The sequence below is a fragment of the Rhinatrema bivittatum genome, chromosome 5 (genome assembly GCF_901001135.1).
Source record: "Rhinatrema bivittatum chromosome 5, aRhiBiv1.1, whole genome shotgun sequence".
Lineage (NCBI taxonomy): Eukaryota > Metazoa > Chordata > Amphibia > Gymnophiona > Rhinatrematidae > Rhinatrema > Rhinatrema bivittatum.
The window spans coordinates 242,099,062-242,116,848 of record NC_042619.1 but is presented as its reverse complement, the minus strand read 5'-3'; the positions used below and the strand labels follow the sequence as shown (position 1 = coordinate 242,116,848).

The window sequence follows — 17,787 nt, the reverse complement described above, 5'->3', positions numbered from 1 at the left end:
ACGCCGCCCTGCAGCGCACACTCATAAAATGGCGGGTCCCGCCCTGAGAAGCGCCTACGGTCACGGCCGCCTAGCACTGACACCTCCCATTGGCTCGTTAGAGAGGGCGGTAAGGTTGGGGGGGGGGGGGGGTTTCCCTCTCTTCGTCAAAAGAACTTGACAGGGACGCAACCTACTACTTTTCGGACTTTGGGGCGTCTCTGGGCGCGAGCGAGAGGCTGATTAGCTGAAGCGGGGCAGTGGGCGGGCCCACGTTGAAGGGACGTCAGGTCGACTTTAAGGAAGGCTGCGCAGGCGGCTCTAGCTGCTGGATCCTAAGGAAAGATGGCGACAAAGGCTGTTTGTGTAATGAAAGGGACGGATAAGGTGCATGGCGTCGTGCACATGGAAGAAAAGGCGAGTTAACGAGAACTGCTGCTCCCTCCCGCTGGAGTATCTTTTACCTTTATTATATGGCTCTCCCATTTATAATCTTTTCGTCTGTAATAAGAGAGATTAATATGAAAGTGTACAGGGATAAGGGAGACGGTCTAGGGAAAGAAATCATATACCGCACCTAAAAAACATCTACTGAACGAGATTACAGCTCTAAAATTGGATGTTTAAGTTGGTTTGTAATCTCGATCAGTAGATGTTTTTAGGTGCGGTATATGATTTCTTTCCCTAGACCTTCTCTCTTATCCCTGTACACTTATATTAATCTCTTATTAGCATTTGCATTTATTGTACATTATTTTTTGTTAAATAACTCTTCCCTCATCCTGTAGTAGGCTAACCAATATCTTGGAGATGCAAACTTTTGGGATTGGATCAGTTTCTCAAATGTTTGTAGTCTTAGTAGCTCGCACCTAGCGATCTCTCTTACCGCTTTGATTTGTCTGCTGATATTATTTGTGTGGGTTAACCATACCTCCTCCATGTCTCTCACGTGCTGTAATATTCCATGCATGCTTTTGTTTCGGAGGGGCGGGTTGTTAGCCCGTGTAGTATGTCTTTGTACCTGTAACTGTTCACCTTGTTCCTTTAAGCCTAGTGAGTGGGGCTTGCCCTATGTTATGCATCTTGCACGGGGAAGGACATGCTAAGAGGATACCCACTGTGACCTTTCATTAGGTAGCCCTAGTTTGCAAAAAGAATTTGCAAAGCTAAATTAGCATGCATATCTTATTCTTTTATACAGCAGTGGCTATGCTGATGTCAGATTATCCTTCTGTTTCAATAGAATGGGGATCACTGTCGCCATTTGCTGTAATTGCATTGGCAAACCAGGGTTTGTTATTTTTAGGTGTACTCATGAGTGCACACTCACCTACTCTATTGTAGTACTACTGTGTGTTGAAAAGACCTAGCACTTGCCTACTACTTACCTTGTACTGCCTTCCCCCCCCCCCCCCCCTTACTGTGTTCTGGGAGTAAATACTTCTTTAGGCAAGGAAATCATCTTTAAACTGTTCTAGTTTACTTTATAGCCAAAGGGTAATTAGAAAAGGGTGTACATTTTTTAGTGCATTGCCTGTGATTTTGTACTTTTTTTTTTTAAAGCCCAAATATGTAAAAGACTATTCAGTTAGTATAATTTATATTTTGGCTGTGATATTTCAAATGTTTTAATAACTCCTTGGGGTGGGGGGCAGGGGAATATTTTCTGGGTTAGTCTTGTGGGATGAAATTTGCCTACCTGTAAGCAGGTTACAAAAAATTCTTGCTGGGAAAATGCCATAAGTTGTGCTTTTAAACTAAGGGTATGATCTTGCATGCGGAGTAGTCTAAGATGGTGGCCCAGTAAATGAGTGCACTTTTCATGACGTTTTACTGGCAAACTCCTTTTCTTGTATAACTAGCCTCCAGGTGGTAGGCGTTACCTGGCAAGGTATTATGAATGCCTGTTGAAAGGCTACAATTGTCTGTTTAAAACCTACCTGTTGGTCTGAGAATCTATGGAACAAAGTGCATCCTTTTTGCCACTTATCCAGGAAACGGACAGCTTACCCTTGTTAAAAATATGGGTCTATATCAGATCTTGGATGTGTTCTGTGAGTGGACTGTGTAGGCGTTAACCTGTTTACACTTACCATTGGTGTGTCTGAAAAGTGCTGTGTCATGCTGCTAGAGCATTTATGGAGTTGAACTCTTGGCTCTAAGCCTTGCTTCAGAGTTGCTAAAAAGAGCAAGTTTGCTTGGCGTGAGCAGTTCCATATCACATCTGAATGCAGTCAGATTGGGATGAATTGTCCTATAGTCCTAGTGAGGTTTTTAATCTTTCCTGGAGTCCTGTTTTGTGCAGAAAATGCCAAATTTAGTGTGTTTGATTTCTCTGCTGTAATTAACCATGAACTGGCAAAAACTTTGTGCGTTCACTGCAGCAAGTTGACCAAAACCATGGCTGCCTGTTGCACCTCCAAATCTGCATGAGAGAAGCAGTCTGTAATCATGGAACTACTTTGTGGTCCCCTGTGAGGTGCTCAGAGCCAGGCAATACCTGCTATCGTACCTACTCCTTTCAGCCATCAATCCCTGCTCCTAGGTGTTCCCTAGCTCTTGTCAGCCCCAAGGCCACATCTTTTGCAGCTTCCCCGAGGAAAGGAGCTTCAAATTACCTCTGCAAAGCTCCTAGCTGTCCACTGTCACCATTTTGTTGCCTATGAGGACTAATGAACTGAGCACTAAACACTGGCATTCTGGTACAACATGAGCAGTCATGGGATAGGAAGGAAGCACTTCTCTCCTGTTCCTCTGTTCTTGCACTGTACGCTAATAAACCATAGAAAAAGGTGGAAGTAGTAATGCAACTAATGGTTGTGCCATGTGGCTGCTTGTGCTATACCAGAGTTTGTTTTCTAATTTTCTTTTTCAGCAGCCATGCATGTGGGAGAGAGCAGTGGTAGAGTGAGGTGAGCCATCTGTCCAGGTGTGGCAGGAGCATGACTGAGCAGAAGGGAAGCTGTAATCCTGCACATATTGAGTACAAGTATACCTGTGTATCTAGAGCTAGTATTTCAACCTGAATGAGGAGGACCTCTGGCCCATGGCAGCGGACTGAGCCAGTTTGGAGATCAGCAGCTGATGGAAGAGGAGCTCTAATTTCCAGATCATTGTTGACAATCTTGGGGGCTGCAGCAAAGTGAGCCAGTGCTAGAGCTTAGTGCAGGGGTCAGGAACCTTTTTGGCTGAGAGAGCCATAAACGCCACATATTTTAAAATGTAATTCCATGAGAGCCATACAATATGTTTAAAACTAAATACAAGTAAATGTGTGCATTTTATGTAAGATCACACTTTTAATGTACAATAAGTCTCTGAAAATATTACACCAGGCCTTAAGACACCAATACATCTCCTATTAGGAAAACGGACCAAGTCAGGCTGCTATAGAGTCCTACACAGAAACAACACGCCAGCAGAAATCCTCACCTGAATCACGTGCTGACCCTCACCTAACATAGAATAAAGAAACCAAAACGCATAACAAGAAGCATGCAGAAAAAACTGAATTGGAAACTGCAACAAGCCAGAGTCTCTGTATGCAGTGTAACAAAGGAAAAAAGAAACATCACCCATCCTTATAAAACAAATCAAGAAATATAAAATCATCAGCAGTAAAACTGTACTAACAAAAAGAACATATTTTGAAACAGCTGATGAGTGGAATATCCAATAATTAAAAACTCATATAAAACATTTCCAGATACCAACAAAATATTTCAAAATAGCAGACACAAAGACCCAGTAATGAAAAATAAGGATACAAACCTTTTTTTGCTCTGCATACCTGGGAACGTTTGATATCCAGGTGTCCTGAGATTGTTCTGAATTAGCAAGAGGCGGGGTGGTTTGCTTGGAACTTTCTCCTCTCTGTCACATACCAGCGCTCTCTCTCACACTGGCTCTCAATGACACACCTATACACACATGCTCTCAGTACTCACATATACACATGTTTTTTCTCTCTCATACAGGCTCTTAATTACACATTTACACACATGCTGTCTATCTTTTCACGCTTACACACACACACAGGCTTTCAATCGCATAAATACATGCTGTCTTTTTCTCTCACACAGACTCTCATTCACATGCTTACAAACATGTCCTCTCTTTCTCTCATTTACACACAGGCTCTCAATCACATACTCACATGCTCCATCACCTAAACCAGCTCTCAGACACAGACACACATGATCTCTATCTTACTTATACACACAGGCTCTTTATCATACACATGATTTCTCTCACACACAAAGGATCTCAATCATACACACATACTCTTTCACACAAACAGGTTTTCAATCACAAACTTACACATACAGGTTCCCAATGGTAAACGTACATTCATGCTCTCTCTCTCACAGGCAGGCTCTCAATCACAGACATACTCTCTTTCACATATACAGGCTCTCAATCATTCACATACATGCAGTCTCTCACTCACACACACAGGATCTCAAACACACATGCTTGCTCGCTCATTCACTCTCTCTCTCCCCCACCCCCACCCCAGGAACTCGCGGCAGCAGCAGCCTCCTCCCAACGCTAACCTCCTTCATTTTCAGCCCTCGCGGAGGCGAAGGCGGAGTCCCATCGGCCGCGGTTGAAACTCTTCATTTTCCTCCGAGCCGCGCTGCAGTCTTCTTCCCGTCGGACACTAGCGTGGTCTCTTCTTCCCGCGCAGGCACCCAATGACTCCAGCGCTGGCACCCGGCTGACACCCGATGACTCCCGCGCAGGCACCCGGCTGACTCCAGTCGTGCCGCTGCCGGCGTGCTCTCTTCTCCTCCCCCCCCCCCCCCCCCCCGCGGCCCGGAAGAGGAAGTGGAGAGCATCGGGTGCCTGCGCGGGAAGAAGAGACCACACTAGCGTGGTCTCTTCTTCCGCGCAGGCACCCGATGCTCTCCACTTCCTCTTCCGGGCCGCGGGGGGGGGGGGGGAGGAGAAGAGAGCACGCCGGTGCCGCTGACTCCAGCTGTCCTGCTGCGTTCCGCCCGGGCTGACAGCATTTTAAGCCCGGGCGGCGGAGGACCGGGGAGCAGCTGGGTCAGCGGGGAACCGCGAAGTGTGGCGACACTTGTCTGCGAGCCAGATGCAGCCCTCAAAAGAGCCATATCTGGCTCGCGAGCCATGGGTTCCCGACCCCTGGCTTAGTGGTTAACAGACTTTGTAGGTGCTATCTGGACTGTGAGGAAGAAAGGGTGTACATGACAAGACATAACTTTGTCTCATCCAAAACTGATTAATTGCACTCATGGATAACATATCCATGAAGTAATCAGCTACTGATAATTACTCATCTCACAGGGTTCAATGAGGTATAGTAAGGAGTCTGTGCATTAAAACTGTAGTGAAAGTAACTTATTACCACAAAGCCTTTTACCCAAACTAGTTCTTAGTAAGAAAAAGGCATCAAACTCGCCTTAAAAAAGGAACATTTTTATATCTATCTGTCAAGTTGCTTACAATAGTTCCTTTATATCGTTCACGGGATAACCCTGCCTAAATTGGCTCTTCTTTCATCACTGTAGCCGCCTCTCATGTGCCAGCATCTGTAACATTGTGTGCAAAGCTGGCAAGATATAAATATAAATGAAAAACTTGGGGTGTATGGGGGGTGGTGATTAAAATGAACCGAGTTAATGCTTCATTTTATTTGTGACTTAGATGGTTTATAGCCTGCTTTGTTTCTTGCAAAAGGCGAGAAGTCAAGTTGTAAGTAAATTGTAGTTCTGTTAAACTCAGCTATCCCAGTCTCCTTGACCACATTCTCTGGCAACAGATTCCACTGCTTAGGTTCAAAATAGTTTTAGAAAATTGCTTGTAGTTATTTTCATGGCATGTCCCCTTGCTTTTATATTTGAAAGGATAAATAACTGTCCTTTATTTACTTGTGCTACCCCACTCATGAATTTATGAACTTCTGTCCTATCCCCTCTCAACCAAACAAATAACGGAGATAGAACAGCTCCCCTATGAAGAGAGGCCACACAGGTTAGGTCTCTTCGGTTCATAAACAACTATCCTTTTTCCTTTCAAATATGAAAGCAAGGGGCCATGCTATGAAACTAACCGAGCAGATTCAAAACAGTTTATGAAAGTTAAGCTTTTGGAATCTTGAGATGGGGGTGACGAGAGCTGCACATAACATTCAAGGGACAGTTGCTCATGGATTAATAGATGCAGTATATTTTCCATCTTATTTTTCACGTCTAACATTCTATTTACCTTTTTGACCGATGCAAGGATTCCAGCATGTATTGTCCACAAGTCCTTTGTGGGTGGGGATTCCCAGTGCAGAAGCCAGCATTGTGTACCTGTAGTTGCAATTAATTGCCATTCATGCATCACTTTGCATGTTTCCACATTACATTTCATCTGCCATTCGGATTTTTTTTCTTAGGTTACCTGCATGTTCCATTATATCCTCATCTAAAATAGCATTTAATTTGGCTGAGCTGGACTAAACAAAAAGCTAATCTAACAGCTCAGAGGTCCAGTCTCCTAGTCCCATAAGGTCCTTCTGTAGTTCCTTACAATTTGCTCTGTCTTAACAATTTTGAATGATTTTGAGTATTGCCTCCCTTTTTTGCTGACTATGCTTTTCCTTATGCAGCCAAACATTTTGGCTTTTACCATCACTTTATCCCCCTGTTGGCCACCTTAAGATCATTAGATATAATTAACTCAGGAGAAAGTGATGTCTTCCTTCATGCACACAGCCTGATCCTTTAGCTGTCCGGAGCTCATAGCAAAAAAACTCACCTACAGCATTCACTGAGCTTGCTTTTATAATTCCCCCGCTGGATAAAGACTACCTGATAAGACCGCTGATGTCTGTTAGGAGAAAGACGGCGGATCTCCGGCAATATTCGTACTCGAAAGCCAGCGACGCGACCGAGAGTAACAAAATGGCGTCAGAAAACACTCTAGCACTCGCCACCAAGGCTGAGATGGATTCGGAGGAACAGGGGACGGATCTTCCAACACGCACAGAAATGCGTGAGTGGTTTATTACACTGCGTCAGGATATAAAAAAATTATAAATCTGAGGTCTCAGTGCTGATAGCTGAAATAAGGGAGGAAACGGCAGAGATAGGCAGACGGCTGGACGAGGCCGAAACCCGCCTTGACGCCCAAACAGAAAGCTGGCAATCTATGCAGACATGTCAAACGGGCCTGCAGGACTCTTATCAGGCTCTTGCGGAAAAAATTGAAGACATCGAAAACCGCACTCGCCGCTGCAATATTTAGAATCCGTGGGGTACCCGAGACAGATGAATACAGTGATTGCAAAAAAGTGGTGGAAATGATTTCTCAATTTCTCCTGGATGCGGAGGATAAAAGTTTATCCGTCTCCTTGGGGCCTGTTAAAATCGAACGTGCCCACCGATCACTAGGGCCCAAAGTAGCTAACAAACCAGGGACCTTGTAGTTTGCTATCACACTCTTTTTTTTTTTTTCCAAAAAGAGAAAATCTACAACATGGCCCGCAAACAACGCACATGGCAGTGGGAGGGACACACCATTGCCATTTTTGCAGATCTGGCAGCAGCCACACTGAAGCGGTGGCAAGACTTCAAATGTATTACCTCGAAACTGATGGCTGAGGATGTCCGTTACCGGTGGCCCTTCCCGAGTGGACTGGCCTTCACGTTGAAAGGGAACTCTTTTATCGGGTAAAAACCATTGAAGCTGCTGGGATCCTGAGAGAAGCGGGAATATCCGTGGACCTTCCGCAACAAGAGAAACACTCGGCTTTACCCGCCTCTGTTGGTCAACAGGGAGAGAGTGCCCTAAAGGGCAGATGAAGGCTGCAGCGCAACTCCGTGGGAGACTCGACGGGGAACGCACCGGCCTGAGGGGGACATCTCAGTCTTGCTACTTGTTTGTAGCGCACGATTATTACACATGGCATCCAGTGGCCTGCTTAACTTTTTTTTGTTTTCGCAGGTTTATTCTGCTGAACGCTGTATTTGCAGTTTGGACTTAGTGTTTTTTGCTTTTCTAACTCATTATTAGGCGAGAACAGTGTTTTATATCCGCAGATCCGGTTATGGGTGTTTGGGAATGGGGATGAGATCTTCCTCCATACTTGACTGGGAACAGTTCTTGGGGTCCCAGAGAAGGGTAACACGGGGTGGGGGCGGGGGAGTTCAATGTATTGCGAATATTAAAAGGGGTATTTTTCAGACTGTTGAGGGGGATTTGTGCATTGTGGTTGTGTGGGGTATCTTCCCATCTCAGACTGTTTCTTTTTCTACTGGTTAAGGACTTGGGGGGGAACTGGGATGGCTTGCTGCGATATGAGGGTGTTGGGAGTGACTATCTTACATGGCTTCGTTTAAATTTTTATCTCTCAATGTTAAGGGTTTAAATACACCGCTTATTTAAGGAGTTAGACAGGTCCCATGCGGATGTTGTGCGTCTCCTGGAGCAGCACCTTACGGAAGCACTATCAAAAACTAATGGCATCCGATAAACTCCCCCACCAATTCTGGGCAGCGGCTACTCCGACTCACAAATATACGGGGGTAGGTATCTTGCTGCATAGGTACTTCCACTTTGAATTGAAAGTATGTGCAGGATCCGGAGGGGCGCTACATACTAGTGGTCCTATCAGTGGGTGGGGAACTGATTACACTCTTATCGGTTTATGGCCCCAATATGCAAAAGCAGGGATTTTATTCACCCCTGCAACCTAGATTAGATACTGCCCCGGATGGTTTTGCATTATAGGCGGAGACTTTAAACATCACTCTTAATCCTAGCATGGACAATTCAGCTGGGCGTAGTGCTGACTCTAAAATAGCGAGGAAAACCTTGCGGGCTCTTATGAGCAGCCAGGGCCTGATAGATGCATGGCGATCTAGATTCCCCTCTGCTAGAAATTATACGTTTTACTCTCATCCGCACGAGAGTTACTCTCGCATTGATATGTTTTTGATTAGTAAACAATTACTTCCCAGAATTAAAGATCTGGAAATCGAACCAATACTTTGGTCGGACCATGCCCCAATCTGGTTCACAGTGCAATTTCAAGAGCATGACGGGGGGACCAGATATTGGAGGGTAAATGACTCTATCCTAGAGGACTCAGCTTTTGTCACGCAAATGATAACAGATATCCAGACATACCTTGACACTAATGATACAGGGGAAGTGACTGCAGTGGTACTATAGGAGTGCTTAAAGGTAGTTTTGAGGGGTAAATTCATTTTGCGGGCCGCTTATTTAAAAAAGGAAAGTGACAAGTGCAGGGGACCACCTCTTACGTCAGCTACGGGAGCTAGAACGGCAGCATAAGACCCCCAACAATCTGCTCGCAATTAAGAGAAAAAACAGCGCGTATTGAGCTTAGATGCAGAGCAGATTGCACATCAAATTACTGTGACTTGCCAGCAATATTTCGAAGGCGGCAATAAAGCCGGCAAATTATTAGCTCAAACACTGAAGCGCCAGCAAGCTCAAGCCACTATAGTCAAAGTAAAAGCGCAAGATGGAGCTATGCTTACTGATAACAAATCTATTCGTCAAAGATTTCAACAGTTCTACTCTGAGCTGTACTCCCAGGACCCTGATATTAGCATAGATCAGATCAATTGGTATTTAACTGACATACATCTCCCTGCACTGACTACCATTCAGAGAGATTTCTTGGACAAAAGACATCACTGAGGTGGAGATACAGGCGGCTATTAAATCGCTGCAGCCTGGTAAATCACCAGGATTAGACTGTTTTACCGGCAGATTTTACCAAGTGTTTGCCAAACAGTTAACCCCGATTTTGGCAAACTATTATCGGGCTCTGAGGGAGGGTACTCCGTTTTCTACGGTGGCCAATACGGCTGGCATAACAGTGCTGGCGAAACCAGGGAGAGATCCCACGTTATGCGGCTCGTATAAGCCGATCTCTCTCATTAACATTGATTTAAAATTAGTTGCCAAGATTTTAGCCACCAGCCTGAATAGTTTTATTGCTACTATAATCCATCCGGACCAGTCTGGCTTTATTCCGGGCCGACAAGCCAGTGACAATGTCCACAAAATTCTAGATGTGTTCTGGTGGGTCCAAAAGCAAAAGATGCCAGCACTAGCTCTCTCGGTTGATGCCGAGAAGGCTTTCGACATGGTGCATTGGCCATATCTATTCGCTTTGCTATGAGAACTGAAATTTGGTGATCATTTCTTACAATGGCTAACCCAATTGTATAATGAACCTCAGGCCTGTATAAAAATCAATGGTGGCTATTCTCCCACTTTTCAGATGAACCGGGGAACCAGACAAGGATGCCCTCTTTCTCCTCTATTATTTGCTATTTGTTTGGAGCCCTTCGCCTTGTGGGTCCGTTCAGATGCTGATATAAGGGGGATAGAGGTGGGCTCCTTTTCTACGAAACTCTCGCTATTTGTGGACGACATTATGATCGTTCTCACAGAGCCAAGCATATCTCTACCTCAGCCTCTGCACTAAAGGAATTCAGTATGATCTCTGGCTTCCGTGTAAATTGGGACAAATCCGAAATCCTAAACATTAGCACAGACCCTGCTGAAGCGGCGATGCTCCAATCCCAATTTCACTTCAAATGGGCTTCACAAAAGATAAAATATCTAGGGATTTATGAGTGCCACGCATAATTTATTTCAGCTCAATTACGCTTCATTGTGGGGACGCATTTCCATGGACTTAGACGAGTGGAACCGCTATAGTATCTCATGGTTGGGTAGGATAGCAGCCATTAAGATGACAGTCCTGCCGAAACTGATATCTTTTTCAAACTTTACCCATCCCCATTCCCAAGCAATGGCTTGCACAGATACAAAAGCGCCTAATGACTTTCATATGGGGTGGTAAGAGACCCCGTATAGCAAGACGTTTGATGTTCCAACATCGCTCACAGGGGGGGTTGGGGGTTCCCAATTTAGAACGGTACTTTTTAGCAGCCCAATTTAAGCAACTTGTGGACTGGCATAGACAGTCCCCCATTAAATTGTGGGTACAATTTAGTCAACAATTATTGGGCACTGTACTACTTACTAGCTTTTTATGGCAGCCCAAGAAGACTTGGGGTATAATGCCTAATGATATATTGCCTCCTTCTATAATCTACCCTATGGGGACTTGGACCAATAGGCACCCTATATTATCTGGGACGCGGTAATATCATTTGAGCACTTCTTTATATTTCAATGCTGATTTTCAACCGGGATATAACTTACGAGCTTTTAGGACCTGGGCATCCAGAGGTATTATACACTGGGCTCATGTGTGGGGGCGGACTGATATACTTTCCTTCTCAGATCTGCAAAGCAAATATGATCTTTCAGCTACTGATGTTTATCCATACTTGCAGCTTTGACACTTTGCCAGGTCAGCTATGTTAGCGGCTCATTTGCAACAAGGGAGGTCGGACTTTGAGAATTTATGTATCAAGGCCGACAAGAGTGTTAAGTTGCTATCAGTAATTTACAATATGCTAGGTCAGCAGTTGCCCGGTAAATCTTCTCATTTGTTAGCTTGGGAAGCAGATTTTGGGACTACTTACTCCATTAAAGAATGGGGGGATATATTTCAGGGAGTCAGCAAAGGCTTAATTGCATCCTGTCTGGTAGAGAACTCATCTAAATTGCTATTTAGATGGCACTATTGCCCAACGAGACTCCATAAAATGAACCCAATCATTTCAGATAAGTGCTGGAGGGGATGCCATCAGGTGGGAAATTATTTTCACATGTGGTGGTCTTGTCCAAAGATAAGAGTGGTATGGACCAATATACATCACTGGATCAGTCTGATGCTCCCTAATGTAACAGATATTCTCCCCCAGAATGCTCTGATAGGGGTTCCTATCGCTTCCTTATCCAAACCCGAACAAAGACTGCTTGGTTATATTTTCACGGCCGTTAGAGTAGCCATAGTTGGGAAGTGGAAAATGCACCATGTGCCCACATTACCTGAAATCCAGAATAAGTTAGGTGACACATGCATACTTGCAGAAATCACAGCATGTAAATGGAAGTCTACAGAGAAATTCCATAGCACTTGGAAAGCATATGCTAGCTGGAAGAACCAGCAGACTCTCACTGGGATCATGTCTTCACCTAATAACAGTAGCTAGGCTGATGCCTCACCATCTGTGCACCTTGTACTTTTCAATATATGTTAGATACATCCTTCGACCGTACAGTTAGCAGGGGGGGGGGGTGTTAACCATTTGTAATAAAACATAAGACAAAGATCGGGTTGGTGCTCACCGGGATTTCCTGCTATTGTTTATGGTATAATATGTTCTGCTTATAAGGTTGTGCTACCTCAGTTGGTTGATTTGAAACTCGAATGTAAGTGCAATCTGCTAATGTTTTTTTCTGTACTCTGTTTGGTCTTTAATAAATGGTAAATATAAAACAGATATAATTAACTCAAATTGTAAGCATAAAGAGTAGGATGTAACTTGTAATACTGTACCTTTCCTGTGCATTTTTGCATCCTAAATGCATTATTCTGCATAATTTTATTTGAAGACTTTTATATACCAGTATTAGTGGGGGACATCATACGGTTTACGTTCAAACATTAAGGCTTGGAAAATACATATTAACAGGGAGATGGAACTGGGACGGGGATAACAAGTTATAGTATGGAAATATAGTTTAAACAAGAAACCTTAGCATAAGGCATGTCTAATCATATTGTGAGTGGCGTATGGGTTGACATTGGGGGAAAATTTGTTCTGGATGAGCTCCTTTAAAACTATTCCGGATAAGCTCATTTAAATAACCAAGTTTGTAGATACTTTTTAAAATTTAATCATTCATGGTTCCAGACGCAGGTTAGGAGGCTTAGAGTTCCAGAGGGCGGGGCCAGCAATTGAGAGGGCATGGTCGCGTGTGGAGGAGAGATGGGCTATTTTCAGTGAGGGTACAAGTAGGGTACGTTTGGCAGTTCTGGTGGGTCGGGTGGAAGAGGGAGAGTTGAAAAGAATGTCAAGCCATTTGGAGTTGTGGGCATGAATAGATTTGTGTACTATGGTCAAAGTTTTGTAGTGAATGCGGGAGAGGATAGGGAGCCAATGTAGATCTCTAAGAATGGGGGTGATATGTTTATGGGTATTTGTGATGAGTCTTGCTGTGGCATTTTGTAGCATTTGTAGAGGTTTTATTGTGGAGTAGGGGAGCCCTAGGAAGAGTGCGTTAACAGTAGTCTAGTTTGGGGGGGTATAGTGGCTTGGATTGCTGTACAGAAATCTTGGTTGTATAGTAGTGGTCTGAGCTTTTTACGAACATTGAGTTTGAAGAAACTTGTTTTAAGAATGGAGTTAACATAGTTCTTCATGTTTAGTTGATGATCGAGGAGAACTCCTAGGTCCTTTACAAAAGGTTGTGCTGTAGAGGGGTTAAGCTTGGTATCGATAGATAGGGGGGTGGAGGGGGAGGAATGGGAGGAGATCAGTTTTATTTGTATTGAGAGCAAGGTGAAGGTTGGTGAGCAGGGAGTTGATGGCCACGAGGCAGCTTTCCCAGTGCTTTAGGGCATCAGAGATGGAGCTGTGGATAGGAATGATGATCTGGACATCAGCATAGAGAGAGAATTTTAATTTAAGGGCAGAGAGGGGTGAGGTAGATGTTAAAGAGGGTGGATGAAAGAGATGAGCCTTGCGGGACTCCTTGGTGTAAGGGGTGTTACCAATTTTTTAACAGAGAACTTTCTGTTCGATAGGAAGGATTTGAACCAGGCAAGGGCAAGGTCTGTGATGCCAGTGTTTTCCAAACGGGCCAGGAGGTGGTGGTGGCTGATGGTGTCGAAAGCTGCCAAAATATCGAGGAGGGGGGTAGCTGTGGCCTTGGCCCATGCCTCTGAGGAGGTGGTCAAATAGTGAGAGGAGTAGTGATTCGGTGTTACAGTGTTTTCGGAAGCCGAATTGTGAGACATGGAGGGTCGCATGACTTTCGAGGAAGTCCATGAGTTGTGAGTTAACAACTCTTTCCATTAGCTTGGCAATAAGTGGGAGGTTAGAGATTGGGTGAAAATTGGCAGGGTCTTTCGGGTCCAGGGAGGGTTTCTTTAGGAGAGGTTTGACTACCGCATGCTTGAAGTGAGTCTGGGACAGTCCCATGGGCAAAAGAGCAGTTAATGAGATCTGCTATAGCTCTGGCAATGGAGTTGGGGATGGCTAGTAGGGCTTTAGAGGGGATGGTGTCATTGGGATGGGAAGAAGGTGTGAGTTTTCTGAGGATGTTTTCGATGACTTTGGAGGAGGTGAAGTCGAGGGCAGCCATTGTGGGGTGGGGAGAGTGTGGTGACAGTGGGTAGGGTGGGGGAGGGACAGTTGGAGTGGGGGAATCTTGCGAGGAGATTTTGCTCTGGAAGTAGTTGGCAAGTTCTTCACATTTGGATGCAGTATCAGTCAGGTATCGTGGGGGGGGGGATAGTTGTGGTAAGACTTGAGACGTAGGAGAAAAGCACTTTGGGGTTGAACCTGAAATCATGGATTTTTTTGGCGTAGAAGTCTCGTTTGTGTTTTAGGGTTGAGAGTCTGTAGCTGTGTAGTGCAGTTTTGTAGATGGAAGAGTTTTGTGGGGTTGGGTCCTTGCGCCATTTTCTTTCCTTTTTCCTGAGATTGTTTTGTAGAGTCTTTAGCTCTGGTGAGTACCATGGCTTTGTAGGTTTTGAGGTAGCACTTATGACTCATTTGGATATAGGGCATAGCTTGTTGGCGATATCTCCTGTAAGGTTATATCTTAGCTTCCAGACCTTGGACCATTCCCCAAACTTTGCTACATCAAGCCTCATTTTAAACTCCTTCCTTGGTGGTCTGTCCTGTTAAAGATTTTGGTATCTGCAACAAGACCATGGATCATGCTTCGGAGTTAAATCAATTGTTCCATCCAAAGACTCTAAACTCTGGATGCTTTCCTAATCCCATGTGGAATAAGCCTAGTATATACTTTTTTTTTTTTTTTCTCAGATTCCACAGATATCAAATACCATAAAATTAATGCTAGACTATTCAAAGATCTTAATTACACTGGCTTGGCAGAGATGACCATGGTATGCCTATCTAATACAGTTCTCAAACTACCCATTTGTCTAGGAGACAACCAAACACTGCTACCCAAGAAGTGATCCTTATTAAATCTAACACTACCAGCTCTGAACCAAACAGCATGGATGTTGAATGTTTGACCCTAGCACAATGGCTTCTGTTGGAGCCCATACAGGGTATCTTGCTTTTGGCTAGAGAACCATCCACAAGGAGCAATTACTTTTAAGTGGAAATGTTAACCGATACTCAGATTGGTGTTCCTTGTATAACCTGAACCCATTCACTTGCAAATCTTGACACTTTATCTTCATCTTTCCCAATTTGGATTAGCAATAACTTCAGTATGCGTACACCTTGGTGCCAGCACAGTTTATTCTCTAGAGAATGGAGGTGCATTGTCTATGTACCCTTTAATCTCCAGGTTCATGAACAGACTTCTGTATTTGCCCCCACTGGTTCAGTGGGACATTAACATAGTTCACACTTCACTAATGAAAGCTCCCTATAAACTTACGGAAACCACATTTCTGAAATGTCTAAATGGCAGGTCCTCTTCCGGTAGCAGACTTCAGAACACTATCTGTCTGACATGCAGTGTTTTCATAAGAGTTCTCTGGACACACCCAAGTTATTACCAAAAATAGTCTGCTTTTCATATAAACTAATGAATGGTGCTTCTAGTCTTCTACCTGAAATCTCATGCACCTGATAGTGAACAGCTGCTCTACACGTTAGACTGCAAAACTGTAGCATACTACAAAAGTATCCCAATTTATTTCTTATGATTCACAATAGATTGGGCACAGCTGTAATAAAAGGAATATTGTCAAACTTGGGTAACTTCATGCAATAAACTGCTCAATAATACAGTAAAAGTTAAAGTATGAGCAGCTGTTTCGTCCCTAGCACATCTCAAGGAAGTGCCCATAGCAAACACTTGTAAAGCAGCAACTTGGCCAGTCTGTGCACATCTTTGCATTTCACTGCTGCCTAGATGCCTTAGTAGCTGTAGGCAATGCACTGGGACAAGCAGTCTTGCACCACACAGTTTCCAAAATAGTCTGCTCTCTATGGTGAAGTCCAGGTTGCCATATCTTACACTGTTGCAACCCTCAGCTTGCACCTCCCCATAGAGCATGGCTAACTTAGCTCTGCTTGTTGATTTTTGCGGGGAGCAAGTTTTCATATATAAACTGTTCTCTAGATAGGATGAATTAGCCATGCAGTGCCTGCACTCTTCCCTGGATTGCACTTGGCTATTAAGTTTTAATAGAATGAGGGAACTGAGGCAGCATCCAAGCAGGAACTCCTGCACATAGAGCTGAGAGAGCTGTTTAGCGCTGACGGATGATGTCACCCACAGAGCATGGCTAATTCATACTGCTATCTATAGACAACACAATTTATGGGACGTAAAGTTGCTTCTGTTTTTTGTTCCAGGTTACCGCTCAGATTAAGTATAAAAAAAAATGGAAAAAAAGGTTTGTTGCTAAACGTTCAGGCCAATTCTGTAAAGTGTGCTTGGCAGTGCGCACTGTTCTACACCTGTTTGTTTTTAATTTATACTTTATTCATTTTTCCAATGATGTACATCATGAAACTTTTAAGAAATGTCACAATATTAAAGCAAAATCTAATAATTACAGATTAATCCAAATAAACATTATTGTTCTATACATAACTAGGGGTGAACAACAAAGAAAAGGAATCGGATTATAAACCTGCATAAATCATTATCTAATATAGACCCAATCTAACATCTTAGGTTCTAATTAGATACCAATAATAGGAGAAAGGGGTAAATTTTAATGACAAGAAGCTGTTCCTCCTAGCCTGGGTGGCTCTGGAGACATCTAGGAAAACTTGAAGCCCACAAAAGGATACATCTTTAATCCGGAAAAATTTTCTGAATAAATTCTTTGGCTTGCTCAGGCAGGCTACAAATAGTGTTGCCCTGTTTTCAATTAAATCTATAGACTCCTCCAAGAAGGTTGTAAGTCCCAAACTTGGAGGTGTTTCTAGAATTACATTTTGCACATTCCTCTGGTTTGTTTTTTTTTTTTGTAAAGTAATATATCTTAGATAGTTTAGCCAAATCTTCATCGTTATATATTAAGATCTCTTTCAAGAATTTTTTTAACATTTCCATAGGGGATAGCAAATGAGTTAATGGAAAATTTACTATTCTCAAATTCCTTGATCTTAGCAGATTCTCCATTCGCTCTATCTCTTTATGCATATTCAAACTATCACGCATAAAAGTACTCTCCGTTGATTGTACTAATTGCATTTTTGCATTTAAAGCTATTATATCCTTTTCACACTTCATCTTTACCCCATAATCACTAATTGTTTCAGTATTAACTTTTATCATTGCAGACAAAGATTTATTCATTAAGGTAGCATTATCTAACTTCGATTTTATTCTCCAAACATCAGATAAAGTAACATTATCTGGTGGTGTAGCAAAGACAGTGTTACTAGCTAAAACTGGTGGTAAATATTTTCTTTTCACTTGTAAATTAACTTTTCCAGTCCCGTAGTTTTCTGCCTGATCAATCAGGCTTACTTCCAACGGGACTGTTCCTACCAGTTCTCTAGCCATTTCAGTGGAAGGACCCCTATTTGGCTGCGGCAGAGAATCAGGTCCTTCACCAGGACTGGGAGGTACAACACTAGCCTCCCTTAATACGTCCTCTCTTGGCGTTATCTGCCTCACAACATGATCCATTGGGCCGGTGCGATGCCGTTGCACTGG

The 17,787-nt window shown here is 43.6% G+C and overlaps 1 protein-coding gene across 1 annotated transcript in view; it reads left to right on the top strand.

Moving 5' to 3' along the window:
* Window positions 1-244: 244 nt before the first annotated feature.
* SOD1 (superoxide dismutase 1) overlaps window positions 245-17,787 on the top strand; it is a 44,190-nt gene continuing 26,647 nt past the window's right edge. Inside the window, exon 1 of the mRNA XM_029603604.1 lies at window positions 245-396. Within this exon, the coding sequence (XP_029459464.1) occupies window positions 325-396 (72 nt within the window). The 5' untranslated portion in view covers window positions 245-324. The remainder of the gene's footprint in view (window positions 397-17,787) is intronic.